This window comes from Heptranchias perlo, chromosome 19, assembly GCF_035084215.1.
Source record: "Heptranchias perlo isolate sHepPer1 chromosome 19, sHepPer1.hap1, whole genome shotgun sequence".
NCBI classification, from domain to species: Eukaryota; Metazoa; Chordata; class Chondrichthyes; order Hexanchiformes; family Hexanchidae; genus Heptranchias; species Heptranchias perlo.
The window spans coordinates 9408552-9431143 of NC_090343.1; the positions used below are offsets into that span (position 1 = coordinate 9408552).

The window sequence follows — 22592 nt, forward strand, 5'->3', positions numbered from 1 at the left end:
GGGGGCCATTCGGCCCATCGTGTCCGCGCCGGCTCGAAGAACAACCAGGTGCCCATCCATTCTAATCCCACCTTCCAGCATCCGGTCCGTATCCCTGCAGCTTACAGCACTTTAGATGCAGGTCCAGGTACTTTTTAAAAGAGTTGAGGGCCCTTGCCTCTACCACCAATCCGGGCAGCGAATTCCATACACTCATCACCCTCTGAGTAAAAACGTTTTTCCTCATGTCCCCTCCAATCCTTCCGCCAATCAGCTTAAATCTATGTCCTCTAGTTCTTGAACTCTCCGCTAGGGGAAACAGGTACTTCCTGTCTACTCTATCTGGGCCCCTCATAATTTTGTACACCTCAATCAAGTCTCCCCTCAGCCTCCTCTGCTCCAAGGAAAACAACCCCAGCCTATCCAATCTCTCCTCGTAACTGCAATTTTCAAGCCCTGGCAACATTCTTGTAAATCTTCTCTGCACTCTCTCCAGAGCAATTACGTCCTTCCTGTAATGTGGTGACCAGAACTGCGCACAATACTCCAGCTGTGGCCTTACCAGCGTTTTATACAGTTCCATCATTACATCCCTGCTTTTGTATTCTATACCTCGACTAATAACGGAGAGCATTCCGTATGCCTTCTTCACAAACTTATCTAGCTGTACTGCCACCTCCAGGGACCTGTGCACATGCACTCCAAGGTCTCTCACTTCCTCTACCCCTCTCAATATATTCCCGTTTACTGCGTATTCCCTTTTACTGTTTGCCCTCCCTAAGTGCATTACCTCACACTTCTCCGGGTTGAACTCCATTTGCCACTTTTCCGCCCACTCCACCAACCCATTGATATCTTCTTGGAGTCTACAGCTATCCTCTTCACTATCACCTGGCTCTGATCGATATCTAGTGACGCCTGCTCTAAGGTGCATGTCATGTGAGGGCAGGATTGGGGTCAGCAGTGATGTCCTCTACAGTTGAAAAGCCTGGCAGCGCTCGCTGGCAGGGCTCACACATGAAAGGTCGCTTGGTACTGGAGGGTGGCCAGTGCCTGTAGAACTATACCCTCTCCGAGGGCGTCAACACCCTTGGGAGGGAGGGCGGGGAGAACTAAGAGAGAGAAAAATAAAAGAGACAGGAGATACAGAGCTCTGAGGCACTGGACCAAGGAAATGGTAACCCCACGTAAGTTCCTGATCTCAGCCATGTCGTCCTACTGGAGGCTGAGAAATGACAAAGAGTCAGGGACGGTGTTCGTCCTTAGGCTACTCTTGCACCTCCGAGCAGTTGTTGGCTTTTTTTTTGGTCAGCTTGGCTCAGTGGGTAGCAATGTAGAGTACGGCAGTGTAGTGGATATAATAGCGAACTAGTAATCTCAGTTCAAATCTCACCATGGCAGTTTGAGAATTGGAAATCAGTTTTTTAAAAAATCTGGAAATAAAAAGCTAGGATCAGTAAAAATGGCCATGAAGTTGTCGGATTGTCGTAAAAATCCAATTAGTTCACTAATGTCCTTTAGGGAAGGAAACCTGCCGTCCTTACCCAGTCTGGTCTATATGTGACTCCAGTCCCACACCAATGCGGTTGACTCTTAACTGCCCTCTGAAGTGACTAACGAGCCTCTCAGTTGTATCGAAACCATTACAAACACCAAATGGACTGCAGTGGTTCAAGGGGAAGGCCCACTGCCATCTTCTCAGGGCAACTAGGGATGGGCAATGAATGCTGCCCTTACCAGCGATGACCATATCCCAAGAGTGAATAACAAAAACTCTCGCCTCAGAGTCACAAACCCATGGGTTCAAGCCTCACTGCAGAGACTTGAGCAGACGAACGAGACTGACACTCCGCTGCACAGTACTGACTGTCGGAGATGCCGTCGATCAGATGAGATGTTAGACCGAGGCCCTGTCTGCCCTCTCAGGTGGACTATTCGAAGAAGAGTGGGGGAATTCTCCCAGTGTTCTGGTCAATATTTATCCCTCAACCAACACTATCAAAAACTAGATCAGTTGGTTATTTATCTCATTCATTGCTGTTTGTGGCACCTTGCTATGCACAAAATTGGCTGCCCTGTTTTCCTACAAAACAACAGGTGACTACACTTCAAAAACAATACCTTGGTGTAAAGATATAGCTTTAGGGTATCCTGAGGATGTAAAAGGTGCTATATAAATGCATTCCTTTTTTCTTTCAATCTTCCCGCTTTCCTGAAGGTGCTGACTCTCGCTGGAGTACATTTGGACAGGAACTAGTTGCCAATAGTAACTCACCCAAGTGATCGTTCCTCATGCATGAGCCCAGACAGTGAGTATCAGCTGGCTCGTCAACTGTAGAAAGCGTCACAGCTAAGCCCGATCTTGTACTGACTCGCCCTTCACACATTTACACTTCCATTAAGCATGACTGGATAGCGATCAGGAGCACAGAACGCTGGCAGAAATTTCACCTCCCTAGCTGGCTTAGGACAGCATGGGCAGAGGTGTGAGAATGGGTGCCTTGCTGGCCTCTCCCACAGTGTTTCATGCAGCAAGACCTTGAACAGTGGGGGGAAGGAAAGTGTGCTAGCTAGTCCCAGCTGTGATGATGAACCTTCCCTTTCTCCCTCTGGGCTTATGCACAGCTGAGTCTCTTTTCCCTCTTTTTCAGCCCTGGGGGAAAGCAGGTCCATGCGCCTTGACAAAGTCACTTCAGAGAAACTTTGGGAGTTCATAATCCGCCAGGTAAATAATGGGCCAATGTTTCAAACAGCTAAGGAGCCTCGGGTGATTTGTGTCAGTTCTTCTCACTGATGCTGTCTGTGTGAGGCACCTGAGCACATTAGGTGTGTGGTCGTTGTTCGTCCTTCGATATCGAAGCAGGCAGCCGGAATATCATCTCACCTTTTTGCAGCGAGTTCTTTGTTGACTGAGGAGACCTATTTTTTTTTTGCTGGAAATAAGATTGAACAGTTGATCCCGGATACACCAGGATGGGACTCTCGATTTTTCAAGCCAGACTTTCCCCAACTGATGCTTACATTCAGCATCAGCGGTGCGACGGGCCTCATAGTAGGAGGTGCCTTTCGTAGATGGTTCTTCCGCCAGCTTTCTTATCCTGAGCAAGTTGTCTTATCCTGAGCAAGTTGTCTTATCCTGAGCAAGTTGTCTTATCCTGAGCAAGTTGCCTCATCTCTTCACTTTGAAGGGGAAGTAATTTTTTTTTTAAAAAAAACTTTATACAGAAGAAAAATTAATAGTTGGGCAATAAATGCAGCACCCTGTGTGGTGCAGAGCCATACAGAACCCTGGACTGCGCGCAGTCAACCAGGACAGTGGGGAGGTCACGCTAATTGGCCAAGTGCTTGGGGCGGGCAGGGGGGTAAAATTAGCCAAGGCTCCCCCTCATTCATCACTGGCCTGCAAACACTGCAGGAAAGTACATTAGCAGATGTCGGGTGAAGTCAGGATTTGGTCTGGTTGTGAATGATGCCACCTACAGTCCAATAGTCTGTCCAGGCTCACAGATGGAAGAAAGGCCATGGGTGAGGTTCTATCGTGCTGCTAGCAACCATATGCGGCACACAAGAGCGCTCAGCCACAAGAACAACAACTTGCATTTATATAGCGCCTTTAATGTAATAAAACGTCCCAAGGCGCTTCACAGGAGCGATTTTCAAACAAAATCTGACACCGGGCCGCATAAAGAGATATTAGGACAGGTGACCAAAAGCTTGTTCAAAGAGGTAGGTTTTAAGAAGCATCTTAAAGGAGGAGAGAGAGGCGGAGAGGTTTAGGGAGGGAATTCCAGAGCTTAGCGGCTAGGCTGCTGAAGGCACGGCCGCCAACGGCGGAGCGATTAAAATCGAGGATGCACAAGAGGCCAGAATTGGAGGAGCACAGAGATCTCGGAGGGTTGTCGGGCTGGAGGAGGTTACCGAGACAGGGAGGGGCGAGGCCGCGGAGGGATTTGAAAGCAAGGATTAGAATTTTAAAATCGAGGCGTAGCCAGACCGGGAACCAAAGTAGGTCAGCGAGCACAGGGGTGATGGACGAACGAAACAGCGAACGCTCAGAGCGAAACAGGGAGTAAAATTATGGTGGGGGAAGGGGATTGCGGCAAAGGGGGAACCTATTCAGCCCAGGAAGGGGACAGACAATCAAACTATAAAATTGTGACAAACTATAAAATTGCACTTTACCTCAAATCTGACCCTGGCAAGGGAGTGTGAAAAATGGTGCCTTGCTGTCAATCATTAACAGTAAATAATGTAACAGGGATGAGGTCTGTCAGTTCAATGTGCTTCTGCCACAGAGGCGTACAGTTCCCCTCCGGTGGTACACAGCCAGAAAAAAAAAAGATCTTAGCAGAGCTAAATAACTCGCGAATGCTGACAGGGGTGAGATTTACATTTTCTTTCACTCCTTGTTGATACTGCTTACTCGCTCTTTTAACACCCGGCGACAGAATGTTTGTTGTACCTGTCACTTGCATCGAGGGCACCATTGGTAACTGGCCCTGGTGGGCTGCCCATTAAGCTGAATCGTTCCCCTGTGGTACGACAGATTACCAGCTGGAGCTCAGTGGGGTCCCGTCCTCTGACCTGTTCTGATTCCAGACCTGGAGGGAATGTCATTCAGAGTTTTATTATAGAATGACATAGTATTTACAGCACAGAAACAGGCCATTCGGCCCAACTGGTCTATGCTAGTGTTTAAGCTCCACACGAGCCTCCTCCCACCCTATCTGCAGATCCTTCTATTCCTTTCTCCCTCATGTGTTTATCCAGCTTCCCCTTAAATGCATCTATGCTATTCGCCTCAACTACTCCTTGTGGTAGCGAGTTCCACGTTCTAACCACTCTCTGAGTAAAGAAGTATCTCCTGAATTCCCTATTGGATTTATTAGTGACTATCTTATATTTATGGCCCCTAGTTCTGGTCTCCCCCACAAGTGGAAACATCTTCTCTATGTCTACCCTATCAAACCCCTTTCATCATCTTAAAGACCTCTATAAGGCCCCCTCCTTAGAGCAAAAAGAGCCCCAGCCTGTTCAATCTTTCCTGATAGTTATAATCTCTCAGTTCTGGTATCATCCCAGTAAATCTTTTTTCACCTTATTATCTCGAAGGAAGTAAAAAGTGAACAAAACAATGACTGAAGCCACTCTGTTCACATATGGCCACTAGCTGCAGTGAAATCAAAAAATCTTTCAAAGTATCAGCATCCCTGACAATTAATCCCCTTTATCGTTTTGATTGACATACTGTTTTTAAAACTAGGTCCCTCGTTCCAATCCTAACACTCGTTGATTGGAACTGAAATCATAGCTCAGTCTCTGATTAAGTGTATTTGGTGCCCCTAGGTGTCAGCCTTGGCTCAGGGGGTGGCAGGCTCACTTCTGAGTCAGAAGGTTGTGGGTTCAGACTCCAAACACTTGAGCACAAATTCCAGGCTGACACTTCAGTGCAGTGCTGAGGGAGTGCTGCACCTTTGGAGGTGCCGTCTTTTGGATGAGATGTTAAACCGAGGCCCCGTCTGCCCTCTCAGGTGGACGTAAAATGTTGTCCCATGGCATTATTTCGAAGAAGAGATGGCAAGTATCTCCCCAACGTCCTGGCCAATAATTATCCCTCAACCAACAACACTAAAAAAAAGATTATCTGGAATTAGGGGTTACGGGGAGCGGGCAGGAAATTGGACATGAATTTAGATTTGAGGTTAGGATCAGATCAGCCATGATCTTATTGAATGGCGGAGCAGGCTCGAGGGGCCGATTGGCCTACTCCTGCTCCTATTTCTTATGTTCTTATGTCATTACCACATTGCTGTTGTGGGAGCTTGCTGTGTACAAATTGGCTGCTGTTTTTCCTACATTACAACAGTGACTTTTAAAAAAGTACTTAATTGGCTGTAAAGCAACGTGGGACCTCCTGAAAGGCGCTATATAAATGCAAATCTTTCTTTTCTTTTATTTACTGTATTTATGTCTTGGGGTGTAAGTTTTATTTTTTGGCACAATGATACCAGTACTGGGGAATGGAACACTCTTCCAATGCTGGCCTCCAGTGTATGTATTCAGCCCTCCCGGTCAGCTACACCGTAACCAACTGCTGAAACTCTGCACAACAGTGTGCCTTAATCCCCAACCTCAGGAGACAGCCTCCAAACGGCAGCAGTGTAAACGTTCCCACCCTGCACACCGACCACCTTTGTCTGCGTTGACTTGTTTTGATCTGTGTGCCCATTGCCCATTAGGAACCTAGTTTGAAGTTGTCCAAACTTTGGATTCAAACCCAGGTCGCAGAGGTGAAAGTACAGCACGCTAACTCACCACACCATCCAGTTCCCAATGTACCTTACTTAAATGGCCATTGTCATGCGAGTTGGCAATGAGGCAATGATGCAATGAAATCATTTCAACGTTTACACAACAGATAATTTTGCTTTGCTGAAGGGCAAACCTTTTACCCTGGGCTCCCCTATTTGGGCTCGTTTGCCATACAGACCAGGAAGATCCCAGGGTGATGCTCAGTTAACCTTACTGTATGATAACTTTCCTCAGTGCAACACAATTTCTAACTTTTTAATGCAACAATTAGTACACCACAGCACTGCTGGGGAGATTCATAAATTGCATTAAACGCTGATTTCCTTTTCCTCTAGAAAAAAAGACATCTGAGGGTTGACATGATAGAGGTCTTTAATATTATGAAAGGGGTTCGATAGGGTAGACGTACAGAAGATGATTCCACTTGTGGGGGAGACCAGAACTAGGGGCCATAAATGTAAGACTGTCACTAATAAATCCAATAGGGAATTCAGGAGAAACTTCTTTACCCAGAGAGTGGTTAGAATGTGGAACTTGCTATCACAAGGAGTGGTTGAGGCGAATAGCATCGATGTATTTAAGGGGAAGCTAGGTAAATACATGAGGGAAAAAGGAATAGAAGGATATTCTGATAGGGTTAGACGAAGAAAGGTGGGAGGAGGCTCGTGTGGAGAACAAACCAGTTGGGCCGAATGGCCTGTTCCTGTGCAGTACATTCTATGTAATTCTATATAAAGGGGGTCTGTTCACTGGAGTAAAAGAGCTTTTCTATCACAGGAATGCAGCCCTGGCAGAGGCAATGCTCTATCTCTCTCCTTGATGCAAATGGCCCAACGTTCAGTGAACCCCCAGCTGTGCAAACCCATGAAAATGCTGGGTATGAATCTCCCACTGGGTTAAGGTTGCCCATGGGGGGGGGGGATTAGGAAGGGAATTCCAGAGAGTGGGATCTAGGTGGCTGAAGGAATGGTAGGACAATAGCAGGGAGGGGGTGGATGAAAACACAAGAATAGTTTTACAGATAAGTATAAAAAAAACAACCTAATAAAAAAGCACTGTGGTGTAGGAAACATTATCAACTTTGATACATTAATAGTTCACCACAATCAGCAGCGTTTTGGGATTAAGCCCAACCAGGGCTTGCTGTGATACTCTCCGAGGACCTGAAATAATTTCAGAACATGTTATCATCTCCCAGACGGGCGCCCACCTCTCCCGTTTGAATCCCTTCAGTCCGGCTTCTGCCCTTCCCACTGCACCCAAAACCTGTCCTGGTCAAAATCGCAAATGACGCCCTCTGAGACTGTAACCGTGACGCTTTTGGATGTTAAACCGAGGTCCTTTAGGCCTTCGTGTGTAAGATCCCACAGCACTATTCAGAGAAGAGCAGGGGAGTTCTCCCAGTGCACTGGCCAACATTTACTCTCCCAACCAACACCACTAAAACACTTTAATTGGTAATTTACCTCACTGCTGTTTGTGGGATACTACACTACACAGATGAAAGTTCCTTTTCTCTTTTGGGGGCCTCCCATCCTCCACTCTCCATAAAGTCTGGTAACGCAATGCTTGCAGGGCCCACTAGAAGGTGCAAAGGAGCACTTCTGAAAGTGCTTCTCCCTCTGATCTCCCCCGCCCCCCCCCCCCCACTGTTACCCTGTGGGCTAAAGTATCTCATCTCCACTCCATACTGTATTGTTTTAAAAATCATAAAACATAGTAGCTTACAGCTCAGTAGGAGGCCATTCACCCCATTGCCAGCACTTTACCAGGACAATCAAAAGCAAATCCCACTGCCGTACTCTCTCCCCATAGCCGTGTCCTCCTCTGCTTCAAATATTTATCCTATTTTCCCTTAAAACATGCAATGCTCTTTGCCTTATCTACTCCCTGTGGCAAAGCATTCTATGCTTTAACAACTCTGTGTAAAGAAATTTCTCCTGACCTCTCTCTCACTCTTAATGACAAACTCCCCACCCAGCACATCCTACTATCATAACCCTTCATAATTTTAAAAACCTCGATTAAATCTTTTCCTCTGCGCCAATGGAAATAGTCCCATTCTCTCCCCATAACTATGAGGATTACAAACTTGCCAGAAGAAAATATATCCTGTCACTGGTTAATGCTAAGGGTGACCATTTTCAAAATTCCTTCAGTTTAAATGGCATTTCTAAAATACAGCTCCTTTCAGAAGCAGGCTAAAAATCTCTCCTACACTGCCTGTTACTTACTCCTGCATCAGAACTTCCCACGTGAAGCACTTTTTCAGATTCTCTCTCGCTTTGACCTTTACGAAGGCAGGAACGAGTATTTGTTCATTTTTACAATCAATCTCGGAAGTTACTTTTGAAGGGAATGTTCCTAATCTGCATGAAACTCTGTTGCTTGGAATCTAAGGATTCGCTTTAATGCTTTTGTCAGTCAGTGAATGGATGAGGTTTTTTTGTTCTCTGGGAGTGAGAGCAGCTTCAGCGGGAAATGGTGAGCAATGATTTTTTTGGGTAGCTGAATGGCTCCCTCTAGTGGATAATTAATTAAAATCAACACTTCACATCTTTGTTTTCAAAGCTTCTCTCTCGCCCTGGTTCAGCGACAGTATACCAAAATACTGTGCCACAGACTAGTGCAAGCTTGTGTTCACCAGCAACAAACTCCCCCCATAATTAGCTGGCTTGCTAGCACGGAGATACTCCTCCACAAGGCAAAATAAGTCCACTGTCTTTTTAAAAAGAATCTGCATTTATTCAGCACCTTCATGTCCTCGGATGTCCCAACACGCCTCACAGCCGGTTAGGTACAATTGAGGCATAGTCACTGTTGTAATGCAGGTGAACGCAGCAGCCAATTTGCGCACAAGGTCCCACAAACAGCAATAAGACAAATGGCCTGATCATCGTTTTTTAGTGGAATTGGTTAAGGGACAAACATTGGCCAGTGCAGCAGGAGAAATCCCCTTCTCTTCTTCGAACTGCACCTCGGGATCTCCATCCGAGGGCAAACGGGGCCTCAGTTTGACGTTGCATCCGAAAGACGGCACCTCTGATAGTGCAGGGCTCCCACAGTACTGCACTGAAATGAGGTGTGTGTGGGCTCAAGTCTCTGGCGTGGGGCTTGAACCCACAACCTTCTGACCCAGTGGTTGGTTACAAAACAGGAGGAAAACTGCCCAAGGCGCTTCACAGATAGGTGTACTGAAAAGGGACGGCCAGCCATGGAGGGGGTGACCGCAGGCTTGGTCAGAGATGGGCTTTAAGAAGGCGTGTGGGGCTTTTTTGTTGAGAGGTGGAGGGGTTCAGGGAAGGCACTCCAGAGGGTAGGACTCAGGTAGGAACATAGGAACAGGCCATTCAGCCCCTCGTGCCTGCTCCGCCATTTGATAAGATCATGGCTGATCTGTGATCTAGCTCCATATACCTGCCTTTGGCCCATATCCCTTAATACCTTTGGTTGCCAAAAAGCTATCTATCTCAGATTTAAATTTAGCAATTGAGCTAATATCAATTGCTGTTTGCGGAAGAGAGTTCCAAACTTCTACCACCCTTTGTGTGTAAATGTTTTCTAATCTCGCTCCTGAAAGGTCTGGCTCTAATTTTTAGACTGTGCCCCCTACTCCTAGAATCCCCAACCAGCAGAAATAGTTTCTCTCTATCCACCCTATCTGTTCCCCAGGTAGCTGAAGGATCTGCTATTAACGGAGGGATGAAACGAGCAGGGGATACATAAATGGCCAGTGTCAGAGTGCTTGGTTTTGGGGGGGGGGGGGGGGGGGTGGTAGTAATATATGGCTGGAGGAGATTGCAGAACTAGGATGGGGGGACAAGGTTGTGGAGGGGTTTAAAGATGAGAGAATTTTAATTCTAATACACTTGGAACCAGGGAGTCAATATAGGTCAGTGTGATCAGCTTTGAATTAGACTGTTGTGGGTTTAAGCCCCACTCTGGAGACTTGAGCAGGTGATCCAGAGCAGTACTGAGGAAATTCCCTCGCAGGTGGACGTAAAAGATCCCATGGCACTATTTTGAAGAGTAGAGAGTTCTCCCGGGTGTCCTGGCCAACATTTATCCCTCAACCAACATCACCAAAACAGACCGATCTGGTCATTAGCACAGCTCTTTGTGGGAGCTTGCTGTGCACAAATTGGTTGCCGCATTTTCTAGGTTACCAGTGGTTATAAAGCACTTTTGGGGCATCATGAGGTTGTGAAAGGTGCTATACAAATGCAAGTCTTTCAATGAGGAAAGGGATAATAAGAGTGCAGGAATTCCTAAAGGATAAGAAGCATGTGGTAGAATTTTGTGCACTGGAGTCATGGAGGCTGGTAAGCTTACCAGCAGGACTCATTTCTAATTAGTAGCCAGTGACCCTTTTGCCGGAAAGTCACAAGAATTAGGAGGAGTAGGCCATAGAGCCCCTCGTGCCTGCTCTGCCAATCAGATCACGGCTGATCTTCAACCTCAACTCCACTTTTCCGCCCGATCCCCATATACCTTGATTCTCCCAGAGTCCAAAAATCTCTCAGCCTTGAACATACTCAACGACTCCACAGCCACAGGCCCCTGGGGTAGAGAATTCCAAAAACTCTCAACCCTCCGAGTGAAGAAATTCCTCATCTCATGGCCGACCCCTTATCCTGCGACTATGCCCTCTATAGTTCTAGAGTGCACCGTAATACGGGTCTGTGACAAAGGGACCATTAATAACTGGATAGTAATCATGAATGCGAAGCTTGGGCAATCCTAGTCCAAGGACAACTACGTCACCTGCAATGACACCTTAGCTGAAAGCCAAAGATCGCAGATGAATCTCAGCCTTTCTATTCTACACGACTCAATACACATTGCCTTTACCAACCATGCGGTGAGGGTGGGTGAAGCCTGTAATAGTGTTTTTCTTTTAAAAAAAACACATGGTTTCTCACATCAAGTGAACTCGATCCATGCTAAGGAATAAATGCAGAGACAGCAGCAGTGCTTAATGCGTATCGACAGTGGCGCACACCACAGTTTATTGCAAAAACGATCACAGCTCCTCACCAGAGAAGCCGATTTTATTACAATAATGAAAAAGCAGAGAAAAAAAAGACAAATGCAAGAATGTGAACAAAGAGCTGAAACATTTTAAAAAATACTAAATCTTGTCCAGTCAGAATCAGAATGGCATTTTTAAAATTTAACCACACCTAATCTCTAATCCATATGGTACAGGTGAATTTAAAATACACTGCAATCAGCAACCCCTTCTTAGGATAAGAGTAAAGGAAGGATGGCCCTTTTCCAAAAATTAAAAGAATTCTAAAAAGGTATCATCACGCATGGAGCATTCAGATGCAATACACGTAATCAATCATCCATCATTTTTAAAAACTGGAGTTTCAGATAAGTGCACAGGAGGCAAAAAAAAGTCTCCTTGGTACACCCTTCCCCCACCTAAAAAAAAATCATCTGTCTGTGCCATTTACCACATTACTGGAGGAGACTGGAGAATTAAAGCACTCTGATCAGGCACAGCACATAAGATGCAAAGTAAAGCTCCTTCTCCTGTGCCCCAGCTTCAGACAAGCATCCTTTACTGCATTAGTGTGATATTCCCCCACCCTTTTTCCTACATTGGTACTGGTTGGCAATCTGGCTCTGCCCACAGGATAACCAAATTCAGCACTGAGTGGTATAGCAGACTTTTTGATGTCAGTGTTGCAGCAGTGTACCTGTGCACATTGAGCATTTAGGGACATTGATATTCTGTGAGGACACTGCTTCATTAGAAGGCACCATTTCCAAACTAGTGTCAACTATTTGTAAGTTTTAAAAAAAAAGACAATATTGTTACCTTGAAATATTTTATATTAAAGCAGACCATGAACCCAAGCTTAACCCAATGGAACTTGCTCCTAAAGAAAAAATCTAGCAGAGGCCTAGAATACTATTCTGGAATTATTACTTTTATCACTTTGGCAGAGAATGGTGTTCAGAGACATCATTAACTCATTTCTCACAAGAAAAGGGATAAAAGATTAACAGGCATGAGAAATCAAATTTTAGTAAAGCTTTGTGAGAAAGTTGAACCTATCTACTGCCCCTCTTCTGGCCCTCCCCCCCCCCCACATCTTAATTATAGTATTTTTTCTCCACCCCCGCTCCGGATTATCCCACCCTACAGTAATGCTGCAATTTATTTTTTTTAAAGTTTGGATATGAAGCAAGATCAAAAACAGGCATGGATTTTGAAATTCTGTGGTACGAACTCTGACAGTGCTTTCACAAGTGCAAAGGTATTAGTCGAGACTGCCAATGGCCTCTAATCACAGGGAAAACACCGATAGCTAGTGGCGCTACATTTAAAGACACAGCAGTGGGGTGCATGGATTACTAAAAGATGCCAATTCAGATTTGCAGAATTTTTTTTTGCTGCAAAATAAAACAGATGAGGAAAGGCTTTTCAGCCCAACCTACCTCATCAGTCTAGTAAAACCTACAGGTCCTGGTCCATCACAGCATCCAACTATCCCTTGAACACTCGAGATTTTTGGCGCCATTCCTTTATCTGGAGGTCCATTCGAAGTGCTTAAAACCAACTCACCCTCCCCCCAAATATAAAGTACAAAAGAGGTGGAATACAAGAATGCAAATGATTCGCACACTGAAAATAAATCCCCGAGACACTGCAAGGCTTCCTCATCCATCCAAAGTCCCACTGCGCAGGAAATCACCAGGCTCAAGAACACTGGACATCAGGGCTCTCAGCTCGAGTTTCCTCAGCAGTCCAATCGGTGTAACAGACAGTGGCGTACAAGCCTGGGAAAGGCCAAATGGAGAAGTTCTAAAGCATGGGTTGACCAAAATTGAGAAAATATTGGCAAGCTTAGCAAAAAAAAAAATCTATTCTAACGGGCTTGATCCACACTGTGGCACAAGTGGAGATTATGTGCAATCTATTCAGAAGGAGGCGGCCAGGAATTTCCCCAACAGTTCATTGAGTTAAAGACAGTGTGTGATGCATTGCTGAGTGATCCCTGGTGTACGTTAAGTTAGGTGATCTAGATACCTCAGTTTGTCTCAGCATTCGTAGCTGAGGAGGGCAACTGAACCCCTCTGTGGGGTTTTGGGGGGGGGGGGGCGGTGGCACTATCCGGACTCCTCAGCTGGAACATGCATGTGGGCATCGGGTGAAGATGGGGGCAAGATTGGGTCTGAAGCTTCCCCCCCCTCCCCCATGGGGCAATAGCCTCACAAAACTCACCATCCATGCTCACACATGAACACCCACTTGGGCGAGGCACTGGAGAGCACGTCGATGCTATGGGATCGGTCACTACCTTCCTGGGGGGGGGGGGGGTGTTGTGGAAGAGAAAGGGGAGGAATGAAAGAAAAAGTTAAATGATGCAACCGCAACACGCACTGCATCAGATTCCGGTCCCTCTGTACCCTAGAAACAATTCTACAGACATGATACTACACACACACACTCCGATTTAGCAATATAGTGTTGCTACATACTGCTTTTCTCCTGTGGTGAATGCTTATACTGAACGAGTCTCAGTCAGGCAGATAACACTTGCATTAGCTGGTACATATTCATATCAGTTGATATTTACGTCGTCTGTGAAAATCAAGCTACATGGGATTTTTTTTTTTTTTAAGATGCTGTTAATAATCTGTGCATCCCATCTGCTGCCACTTATATATATAAAAAAAAGGTAGCTCAGATCATCTTTGGTTAACAAACAAATGCAGGAAAAATGAAGGTGGTCCATTGGTTTAAAGAAAAAGTAGTTCCAGCATACATGTTATCTATAAAACTAAAATATGTATCAGCAGTTAACTCAATCATCATTTTCTAATTTTAAAAAAAGCCAGCCCATTTAAACCCTAAGTTCCCTTTTAAAAACACACGAGTCTACCAGTAAAAGCAGTCACAAAGAAAAATAGTAACAGCTGAGGTATTTGTTTCTTTTTAAAAATACAAATTTTGTAACATGAACTAGGTGTACAGCTGTTTAAAAATTCAGTTTTCTGCATTAGTTTGTGAAACAAAAACAAAAATACTGGCACCTTGGAATTCAAAAAAAGTGTCATGATCACTTTAATCATTCAAAATAAATTAAAAATTACAGACAGGCACTGGTGCAACCTCAGGTTTTGTTTTTTTTCCTCTTTTTAAAAACAATCAATTGGCACATTCATAGAAAACACCAAAGCAGAACTAGCATCGTAGCATGATGTAATGAAATACTTTTTTTTTCTCTTTTCCCCCATAAATTGCCAGGGACACAAGACACACATGACCATGTCAATACAATTAGGGAATCTGCACAAAATGAACACAAAACAGGCAGTTAGGAGTGAGGATTGATTTTTTTTTATATATATTTGATTGCTCCGTGGATGTCCTGTTACTGCTCCTTCTTGTTTTCCTTCAAATCGTCAGTGGCTTCGTCCAAAGCCTCTTTTTCAGGAAGGCCAGCTTTCTCTTCGTACCTGCATTTTAAATGAGATGGAAATTAAAGGCATCCGGAAAGTTTATCAAATCAATGCCGATACTTAAAAAGAAAAAAAGGGAACGGCCTTCTTTTTCCTCCTATTATCCTTCAAAGCCTTGGCTTCTAGGAGTTTGAAAGAGCGATGCAGTATGGTCCCCGGTCCTCGTAAGTTCCTGTCTCCTCTGATGAAGAACTGCTCGACAACTAGCTGGGATCAAAAGCGCATCAAGTATCGAAACTCCAGCAGTAGAGATAGAGTTCCCATTATCTACTCCACTCCCAAGAAAAGGAAGGTAATTAATGAGAGGGGCTCCTCCAAAAGCCTTAATGCGTAAAGACGCCACACAGCGTATTAAGACCTGCAGGGTCTATGTTTGATTCCTGGTCAGTGTCCCAAGTTACACCATCTTTTCCTCAGCACCTCACTCTACCGCAAGCCCACGGACAATCTCACAATGCTCCACTTTTCCAGCTTCCACCCTAACCACGTCAAAGAGGCCATCCCCTATGGACAGGCCCTGCGAATACACAGGGTCTGCTCAGACGAGGAGGAACGCGATGGACACCGACAGACGCTGAAAGACGCCCTAGTAAGAACGGGATATGACGCTCGACTCATCGATCGACAGTTCCGACGGGCCACAGCGAAAAATCGTGTAGACCTCCTCAGAAGACTAACACGGGACGCAACCAACAGAGTACCCTTAGTCGTCCAGTACTTCCCCGGAGCGGAGAAACTACGCCATGTTCTCCGCAGCCTTCAACATGTCATCAATGATGACGAACACCTCGCTATGGCCATCCCCACACCTCCACTACTCGCCTTTAAACAGCCACCCAACCTCAAACAAACCATCGTTCGCAGCAAATTACCCAGCCTTCAGGAGAACAGCGTCCATGACACCACACAACCCTGCCACGGTAACCTCTGCAAGACATGCCAGATCATCGACACAGAAACCACCATCACACGAGAGGACACCACCCACCAGGTGCACGGTTCATACTCCTGTGACTCGGCCAATGTTGTCTACCTCATACGTTGCAGGAAAGGATGCCCCAGAGCATGGTACATTGGCGAGACCATGCAGACGCTGCGACAACGGATGAACGGACACCGCGCAACAATCGCCAAACAGGAGGGTTCTCTCCCTGTCGGGGAACACTTCAGCAGTCATGGACATTCAGCCACCGACCTTCGGGTAAGCGTACTCCAAGGCGGCCTTCGAGACACACGACAACGCAAAATCGTCGAGCAGAAATTAATAGCCAAGTTCCGCACCCATGAGGACGGCCTCAACCGGGATCTTGGGTTCATGTCACACTACACGTAACCCCACCAGCGAACAAATGTTATCTGTTTTTAATATAACGGGTCATTGACTGTCTTCCTTCTCTCTCTCTCTTTTTTTTGGGGGGTTGTATATTCAGTGGCCCTTTAGATGACACCTTTCTGTCTGCTCACTGTGATTGCCTTGGCAACGGGCAGTAATCACCAGGCTTTGTTCTGTGATCTTAAAATGCAAAGGATTCGAAATTGTCTTTTCCACACCGCCTGAGGAAGGGGAAAGCCCCCGAAAGCTTGTGGGATTAAAAATAAAATCGTTGGACTATAACTTGGTGTTGTAAAATTGTTTACATCTTTTCCGGAGCAGCAGAGGCACTACAATTGGCCCTGGGCTAGGGAGAGGAGGGGGAGCCAAAGTTCTCATTCCCAATTTTGATCCAGTGACTCCTGCTGGGAAAATGCACGTGTGGATATAGGTTGAGAGCGAGATCGAGCACGAGACACTCCAGGGGTCCAAAAGCCTGCCAACACACACAGCCTGGGCTCACACACGTGGAACGGCCACTTGGGTGAGTTACTGGAGGGCTGCTGGAACCAGAGGGATTAGGAGGGAAGAATATTGTACCAGTGTTGGCGGTGAAAGAGAAAAGCTCGAAGATAGACTATTCCTTTGGAGCAGGGAGGGAAAACAAAAAGAATGACTGCCAGTACAGCACCCTTTCCCCCAACCATCTCACACTCCCAAAAAAGTTGATCAAAATAGGAGATACTTGTTCAGATTAACTGCAAAAGAATTCAAGCAGCTCAGAATAAATGAGAAAGGTCACAATGTAAAAACTTCAGTATCTGGAATCCATCCTGCTAAAAGGTGATGAGCTGTATACAGACATTTACCTTCAGTTTTCTCAGTGCAACGAGACACCATTTCTGCAGCCACTTACCAAAAGGCTGAAATTAACAACACCAAACACTTACTAAGGTTAAGAAATAGCTGACTGGTCTGCGCTGTTCTTTGAGATTAAGTCTGTTGCTACTGTTCAACATGTGATATGATCAGAATGCTGCCAACTTGGAGATCAATACAGGAGGACAGCAAGATATGCCAAAGGCTCGCTGAGAAATATCTGGAACTGTGGCTGCACAACAGCATTAGTACAAACCAATTTCTCTTTTTGCCTCCTCATACCAAACTGTTCCCAAATCCAAAAAGCAGACAGCTAATCTGTTCCAAGGCCTCGGTCAAATATATTCTACATAAAATTTACAGCACAGAATCATGCCATTCGGCCCAACTGGTCCATGCTGGTATTTATGCTCCACATGAGCCTCCTTCCATCCTATTTCATCGAACCCGATCAGCATATCCTTCTATTGCCAATCATCTTAAACCTGTGTCCTCTGGTTCTCGACACTTTCAATGGAAACAGTTTCTCTTTATCTAAACCCTTCATGATTTTGAACACCTCTATCCAATCTCCTCTCAACCTTCTCTGCTCTAAGGGGAGCAACCCCAGCTTCTCCAGTCTATCGACATAACTGAAGTCCCTCATTCCTGGAACCATTCTAGTAAATCTTTTCTGCACCCTCTCTAAGGCCTTCACATCCTTCTGTGGTGCCCAGAATGGGACACAATACTCCAGTTGTGGCCGAACCAGTGTTTTATAAAGGTTCAACATAACTTCCTTGTTTTTGTATTCTATGCCTATATTTATGAAGCCCAGGATCTTTAACTGCTTTCTCAACCTGTCCTGCCACCTTCAAAGATTTGTGCACATTATACCCCCAGGTCTCTGTTCTTCACCCATTTAGAATTGTACCATTTAGTTTATATTGACACTCCTCGTTCTTCCTGCCAAAATGTATCACTTCACACTTCGGAGTTAAATTTCATTTGCCACGTGTCCGCCCATTCCACCAGGAACCAGAAATCAAGGACTCAGTCTGCTGTCCATGAATTGCAATCTGCTTTTCTGGATATTTACACTCCAGCAGTTCTGATGATGATTGTGCATTTCCAGAATTTTGTGTTTTTATTTTTAATTTCCAGAATTCAGATTTTCCTTGAGACAATATGCAATAAGAGGCAAACATGCAGAATAATTTAACACATGCTAGTATCTGTATGAGGCAAGCACGCATATTTGCGAGACACACATTACACACACAAACATAAACCAGCCCAATGAAGGGACATTTGGATGAGAATCCTGAACAAAACTACCTGATGAATCGTTAGTTTCCTTATCTGCAGATAGCTACTCAAATGACGGAATAGAACCTTGCTGCATAACAAAGACACATCGGAAAAACTCTGCAAGAAAAGTTACCATTGAGCACCGGTGGAAAGAATGCATTTTGCCCATCAGGTGACCAAAGTTTGCCTTTCCCCAAATGTTAGATCTCCAAAAATTCAATTAAACCAGAGCCTATGGACAGTATGTTGCCACCATCTCTCTGATCATTATTGACCAAATGCACCAGTGGTGTTACATGATTCCTATCTGACCCAAGCCTCTGAAAATGCCCCATTTTCCCCACCTAAATCTGAGGTGCTCAAACTACAGTCTACAGACAGTACGTTGCCCTTCTGTGGTGGTACGGAGAGGATGCAGATATTATGTCTGCAATTCCTGGGACACACTCTTGCATTTGCCTTCTGTTCTTTTCCCATTGCTATGGCGAGGTGTCAATCAGGTGCTGTGTGCGTATTTAAAGCGGAAATCCAGCTTGCATGGGTTTGGAAGATAACAGACAGAAATTGTGATATGTAAAAGCTTCACACTTTTAAACCCAGCAATGAGATACTAGCAAGAGGCCTAAATGCACATAGCATGTGGCACGATGATAGACTGACTTTCCATTCCCCTTCCCCTCTCAAAACAGCAAGCGATTTACTGAGCAGACTGGCTACAAGTTCAACAATGCAACAGTGCAAGTTATATCCAAAACAAAGCAACATGTGAGACAGGATTCTTATACTCAACGATGGTATCAGTTAGTGGCTTGCTGACTGCCCAAGGTGAACTATCAATATAATGGCTATTTGTTTCACTACAATGCCAGCTCAGTAAGGCTGCAGTACCAGGATATAAACCCATAAATGAGAAGTCACTGCATCGGCCAAGTCACATAAACATCAATTTATGCTGCATCTGATCCTCTAAGCCTGTGCTCAAAACAATAATTAGGTAGATTAAAAATTATGAATTTTAATCCACTGATGTTAAATACAGCTAAAGGCAGATTAATGTTTCCATTTCTGATGAAGGATCCCACCTGACATTTTCAACCGACCTTTCTCAACCACTCTTATCTGCTAACTAACCTTGTTCATTACCAGCTTTATTTCAGATGTCTAGCACTCATTGTTTTTCTTTTAGTGTCAGAAGTATAATGGAGTTAATTTCCCAGTGTTAACTGTGGTACCACTTGATGGGGAGAGAGCAAAAAGAGACAGTCAGACAGAGACGAAGGGAGAAAGAGATAAGCAAGAGGAGGGGGGGGGGGGGGGGGGAGAAAGAGAGGAGAAAAAGAAAGAGGGAGGGAAAGGATGGAAGGGAAGGAGAAGAGAGGGACAGACAGAAAATCAGAGAACGAATAAAATGTGGAACAAAGCCATTTGATCCATCATGTCAGCTCTTTGCTGGAGCAATCCAAAATTAATCCCAATGCCCTGCTCTCTCCCCCTAACCCCATATCACCCTCCTTCAAATATTTATCCCTTAAAAGATGCAATGGGCTCTGCCTCAACCACCTCACATGGCAAAGCACTTCACGCTCTAACAACCCTCTGTGTAAAGAAATTTCTCCTAACCTCTCTCCACAATTCACGTCCCGAGCAGTTTGGGGACAATGACAAGTACAGCGACCACATTTTCCATTATGAAAGATGAAAAGGAAAATAAAGGATCAATTCACTCTACTCCTTCACATATTTCACCCAAATACATCCATCAGCAAGTTAAAGAATATTACTGAAGGGACTTAAGCAAGCAGAGCCTGCCTGATCAGGGATGCTATGCATCAACAGGGTATATTATGTGGGGAAGAAAGTAAAGGACAAAAATTAACTTTAAAAAAGTGTTTAAATGATTTCCTTCCCCCTTTCAGAGGGCAGAATGCAATCTCAACTGCAGAATGGATCCCACTATCATGCAAGTCTGGTTTTGTCACAGCCAAACCTGGCAATGCTTCATTGTTCCATAATACTGACTGCTAGTTACAGCCCCAATACTCACATTGAAGTACCCATAGAAACCAAGAGCTTTAGTCTTTATAAACCATTTAGTCGTGTCTTTTTTTTTTAAAATGGAAAGTGAAGTACTACAGGATCATGTGAAATAGCAGTGAACACCTTGGTGAAGATAGCCCAAGTGTTGCAAATAAGCGATTTTAGTTCCTAGGCAGCTAAATTTAAATAGTCAAATCATTCCCCTTCACACTGGCTTGCCACTTTTCTTCATGTAACAGAAAACCTCTGCAAACCAAGTCCTGACTGGAGAGGTGCTAGAAAAATATCCCCCAGACATGGAAGCGCAACTCATGTCCTGACATGCCACACTTCAGCTGCATTATATTCCCACTTTGAATACACTGAAAAAGCTAAAAGTTCTAATATTTCAAAATTAGAAAAACAGCAGCTTAAAAAAAAACACAAGACAATGAATTTACAAAGTTTAGTTGAATGTAAGGTTAGCCTGGCAAGGTGCTGGATTAATGCTCCTATGTCTTGATGGGATGTTGGAAGCCCATTGCAAGGGTGGTACAGTAAAGCCACAGAGCAGGACGAGTTTTGTGCCCAATTCCATTCCCTGCTAGGTCTCGATCACAGCCTTGATGCTGAGGGCAGAAAAACACAGCATGCATCAGCCCCTTTTCACTCTTTCATTTCTTGGCATTGGCTCAAAAGGCCAGAGAACAGGTCACCTGTCTGCTTTCTTGGAACAAGAAACATTCTTTGGAGACTTTTTTTGAAAAAAAAACCTACACCATACACAGCATCAACGGCAAAACTGGACAGCTCAAGTGTGCATCTAGGTATGAAAGTTTATAAAATTAAATTAACTCGTCAGGAATACAGTCATGACCATCAGAAGCCTCTATAGCTCGGAGTTAAGTCGTTTAACATCTTTAGAGTAGTTGAGCTATCGATTCTGGACCAGACCCTGCTCTCTTAACATGAGCAGCATTTGCCAGAGAGGAAAAAAAAAGTTTACTGCCAATGTGGTACTTTCATCAAGCACGTTGTCATTTCAAGTTAACTGAATATAGGTTTTATAAAAGGGCATTAAATTGGATTACTAGTACTCACCCCCAAAAGGATCTGAATATTTTAATGTTTCCTATATTTTAAATACGTTCAATTTCACTTCAAAATATAGGACCATCATTTCTGATTATTCAGCATACACAGAATGGACATCCAGAGGCGATTATGGCCTTGAAATATCATCAGGGATCAAGACGACATTAAACTTGTAACCCATTTGAGATGTGTTCATCAGGCAGTTGATCCATAAAAGAGCCTCGTCAATACCTTAGGCATTATTTTACATTCTTCGGATATATACGATGGAGCTTATGGGAGTGGTTTGGTGGACTGTAATGTTCTTTCATTCTTATGAATTCTCAGTTCTGGCTCCAGCATTTTGCAAGCAGATGTTGAAATAAAGCCAACCACCAGCATAATCCAGCATAGTGGATGCACAGTGATGCCCATGCTGAAGGATTAGCAATTGTGACACAAATCACACTACCTAAAGCACTGCAGGCAAGCTTTGCTGAGGGTCATGTAAAGGGCATGCATTTGAAGCTGTTCGTTAATGGATTAACAGATCTACCTTCAAATGAAGAACAAGTAATTAAAAAAAAACTATGCACAAAAGGAACAGAAAACACCACACAGAAGTCAAAGAAGCTTGCACTGCAGCAACATGCTGGAAATATTAAAATACAGGCAAAGCACGGCAAGAAGTCACGTATACCTGACCCGTTGGCTGCTCCACAAGCCCACTGTCACACGACTACATGGGGCTGGGGTTCGTCCGCCTGCGGCGGGGGGAGTTGGGCGTTTGCTGCATAGAGTTGGCCAGACTAGCAGGGGAGCCCGAGACAGTGGGGAAGTGGGTGAGTCTTGGAGTATGTGGCATGACCTCAGCTGAAGACTCGTAGCTGATTGAGTAACAGAACATGAAGAGGGGAAGATAGGGTAAGAGGAAGAGAACAAAAAGGAAGTTTTATTAACAAAGAGAGCACAAACAATTTTTATAAGTACAGCAAAAGCCAATACAGAGAAATCTCAGAATTCCCATTAATACAAACCTGGTATATCAAATTCCTTTTTAAATTTAGATCCAAGCATTAACACTCAAGTCTTTGAAAACCTGAGATTTCTTCTACCTGTCTGGTTTAGGGCAGCCACGATGACTAATAAACACTCAAGACGCAATGCATTAATTTTGGAGAAATGGATTAGAGACCAAGGCTGCATTTATTAATTGAATTTACTTCTCAAGTATGTCAGCAATTACGTA

General features: G+C 44.6%; 1 protein-coding gene and 1 long non-coding RNA gene across 4 annotated transcripts in view; one reads left to right on the top strand and one right to left on the bottom strand.

Moving 5' to 3' along the window:
- The window catches only part of LOC137335141 (uncharacterized), a 69798-nt gene that overhangs the window by 38855 nt on the left and 8351 nt on the right, over positions 1–22592 (top strand). Inside the window, exon 3 of one of the 2 annotated variants that reach the window (XR_010966344.1) lies at positions 2198–2288. The exons of the other annotated variant lie outside the window; for it this stretch is intronic. This is a non-coding gene — a long non-coding RNA (uncharacterized lncRNA). The remainder of the gene's footprint in view (positions 1–2197; positions 2289–22592) is intronic. 2 annotated transcript variants of the gene reach the window in all.
- hm13 (histocompatibility (minor) 13) overlaps positions 11267–22592 on the bottom strand; it is a 50329-nt gene continuing 39003 nt past the window's right edge. The window contains exons 12-13 of one of the 2 annotated variants that reach the window (XM_068000274.1): positions 22044–22230; positions 14628–14769 (exon numbers count right to left, since the gene is read on the bottom strand). In XM_068000274.1, the coding sequence (XP_067856375.1) occupies positions 22083–22230 (148 nt within the window). In that variant the 3' untranslated portion in view covers positions 14628–14769; positions 22044–22082. Of the gene's footprint in view, positions 14770–22043; positions 22231–22592 lie in introns of both variants that reach the window. The other variant, XM_068000275.1, reaches the window with a different exon arrangement.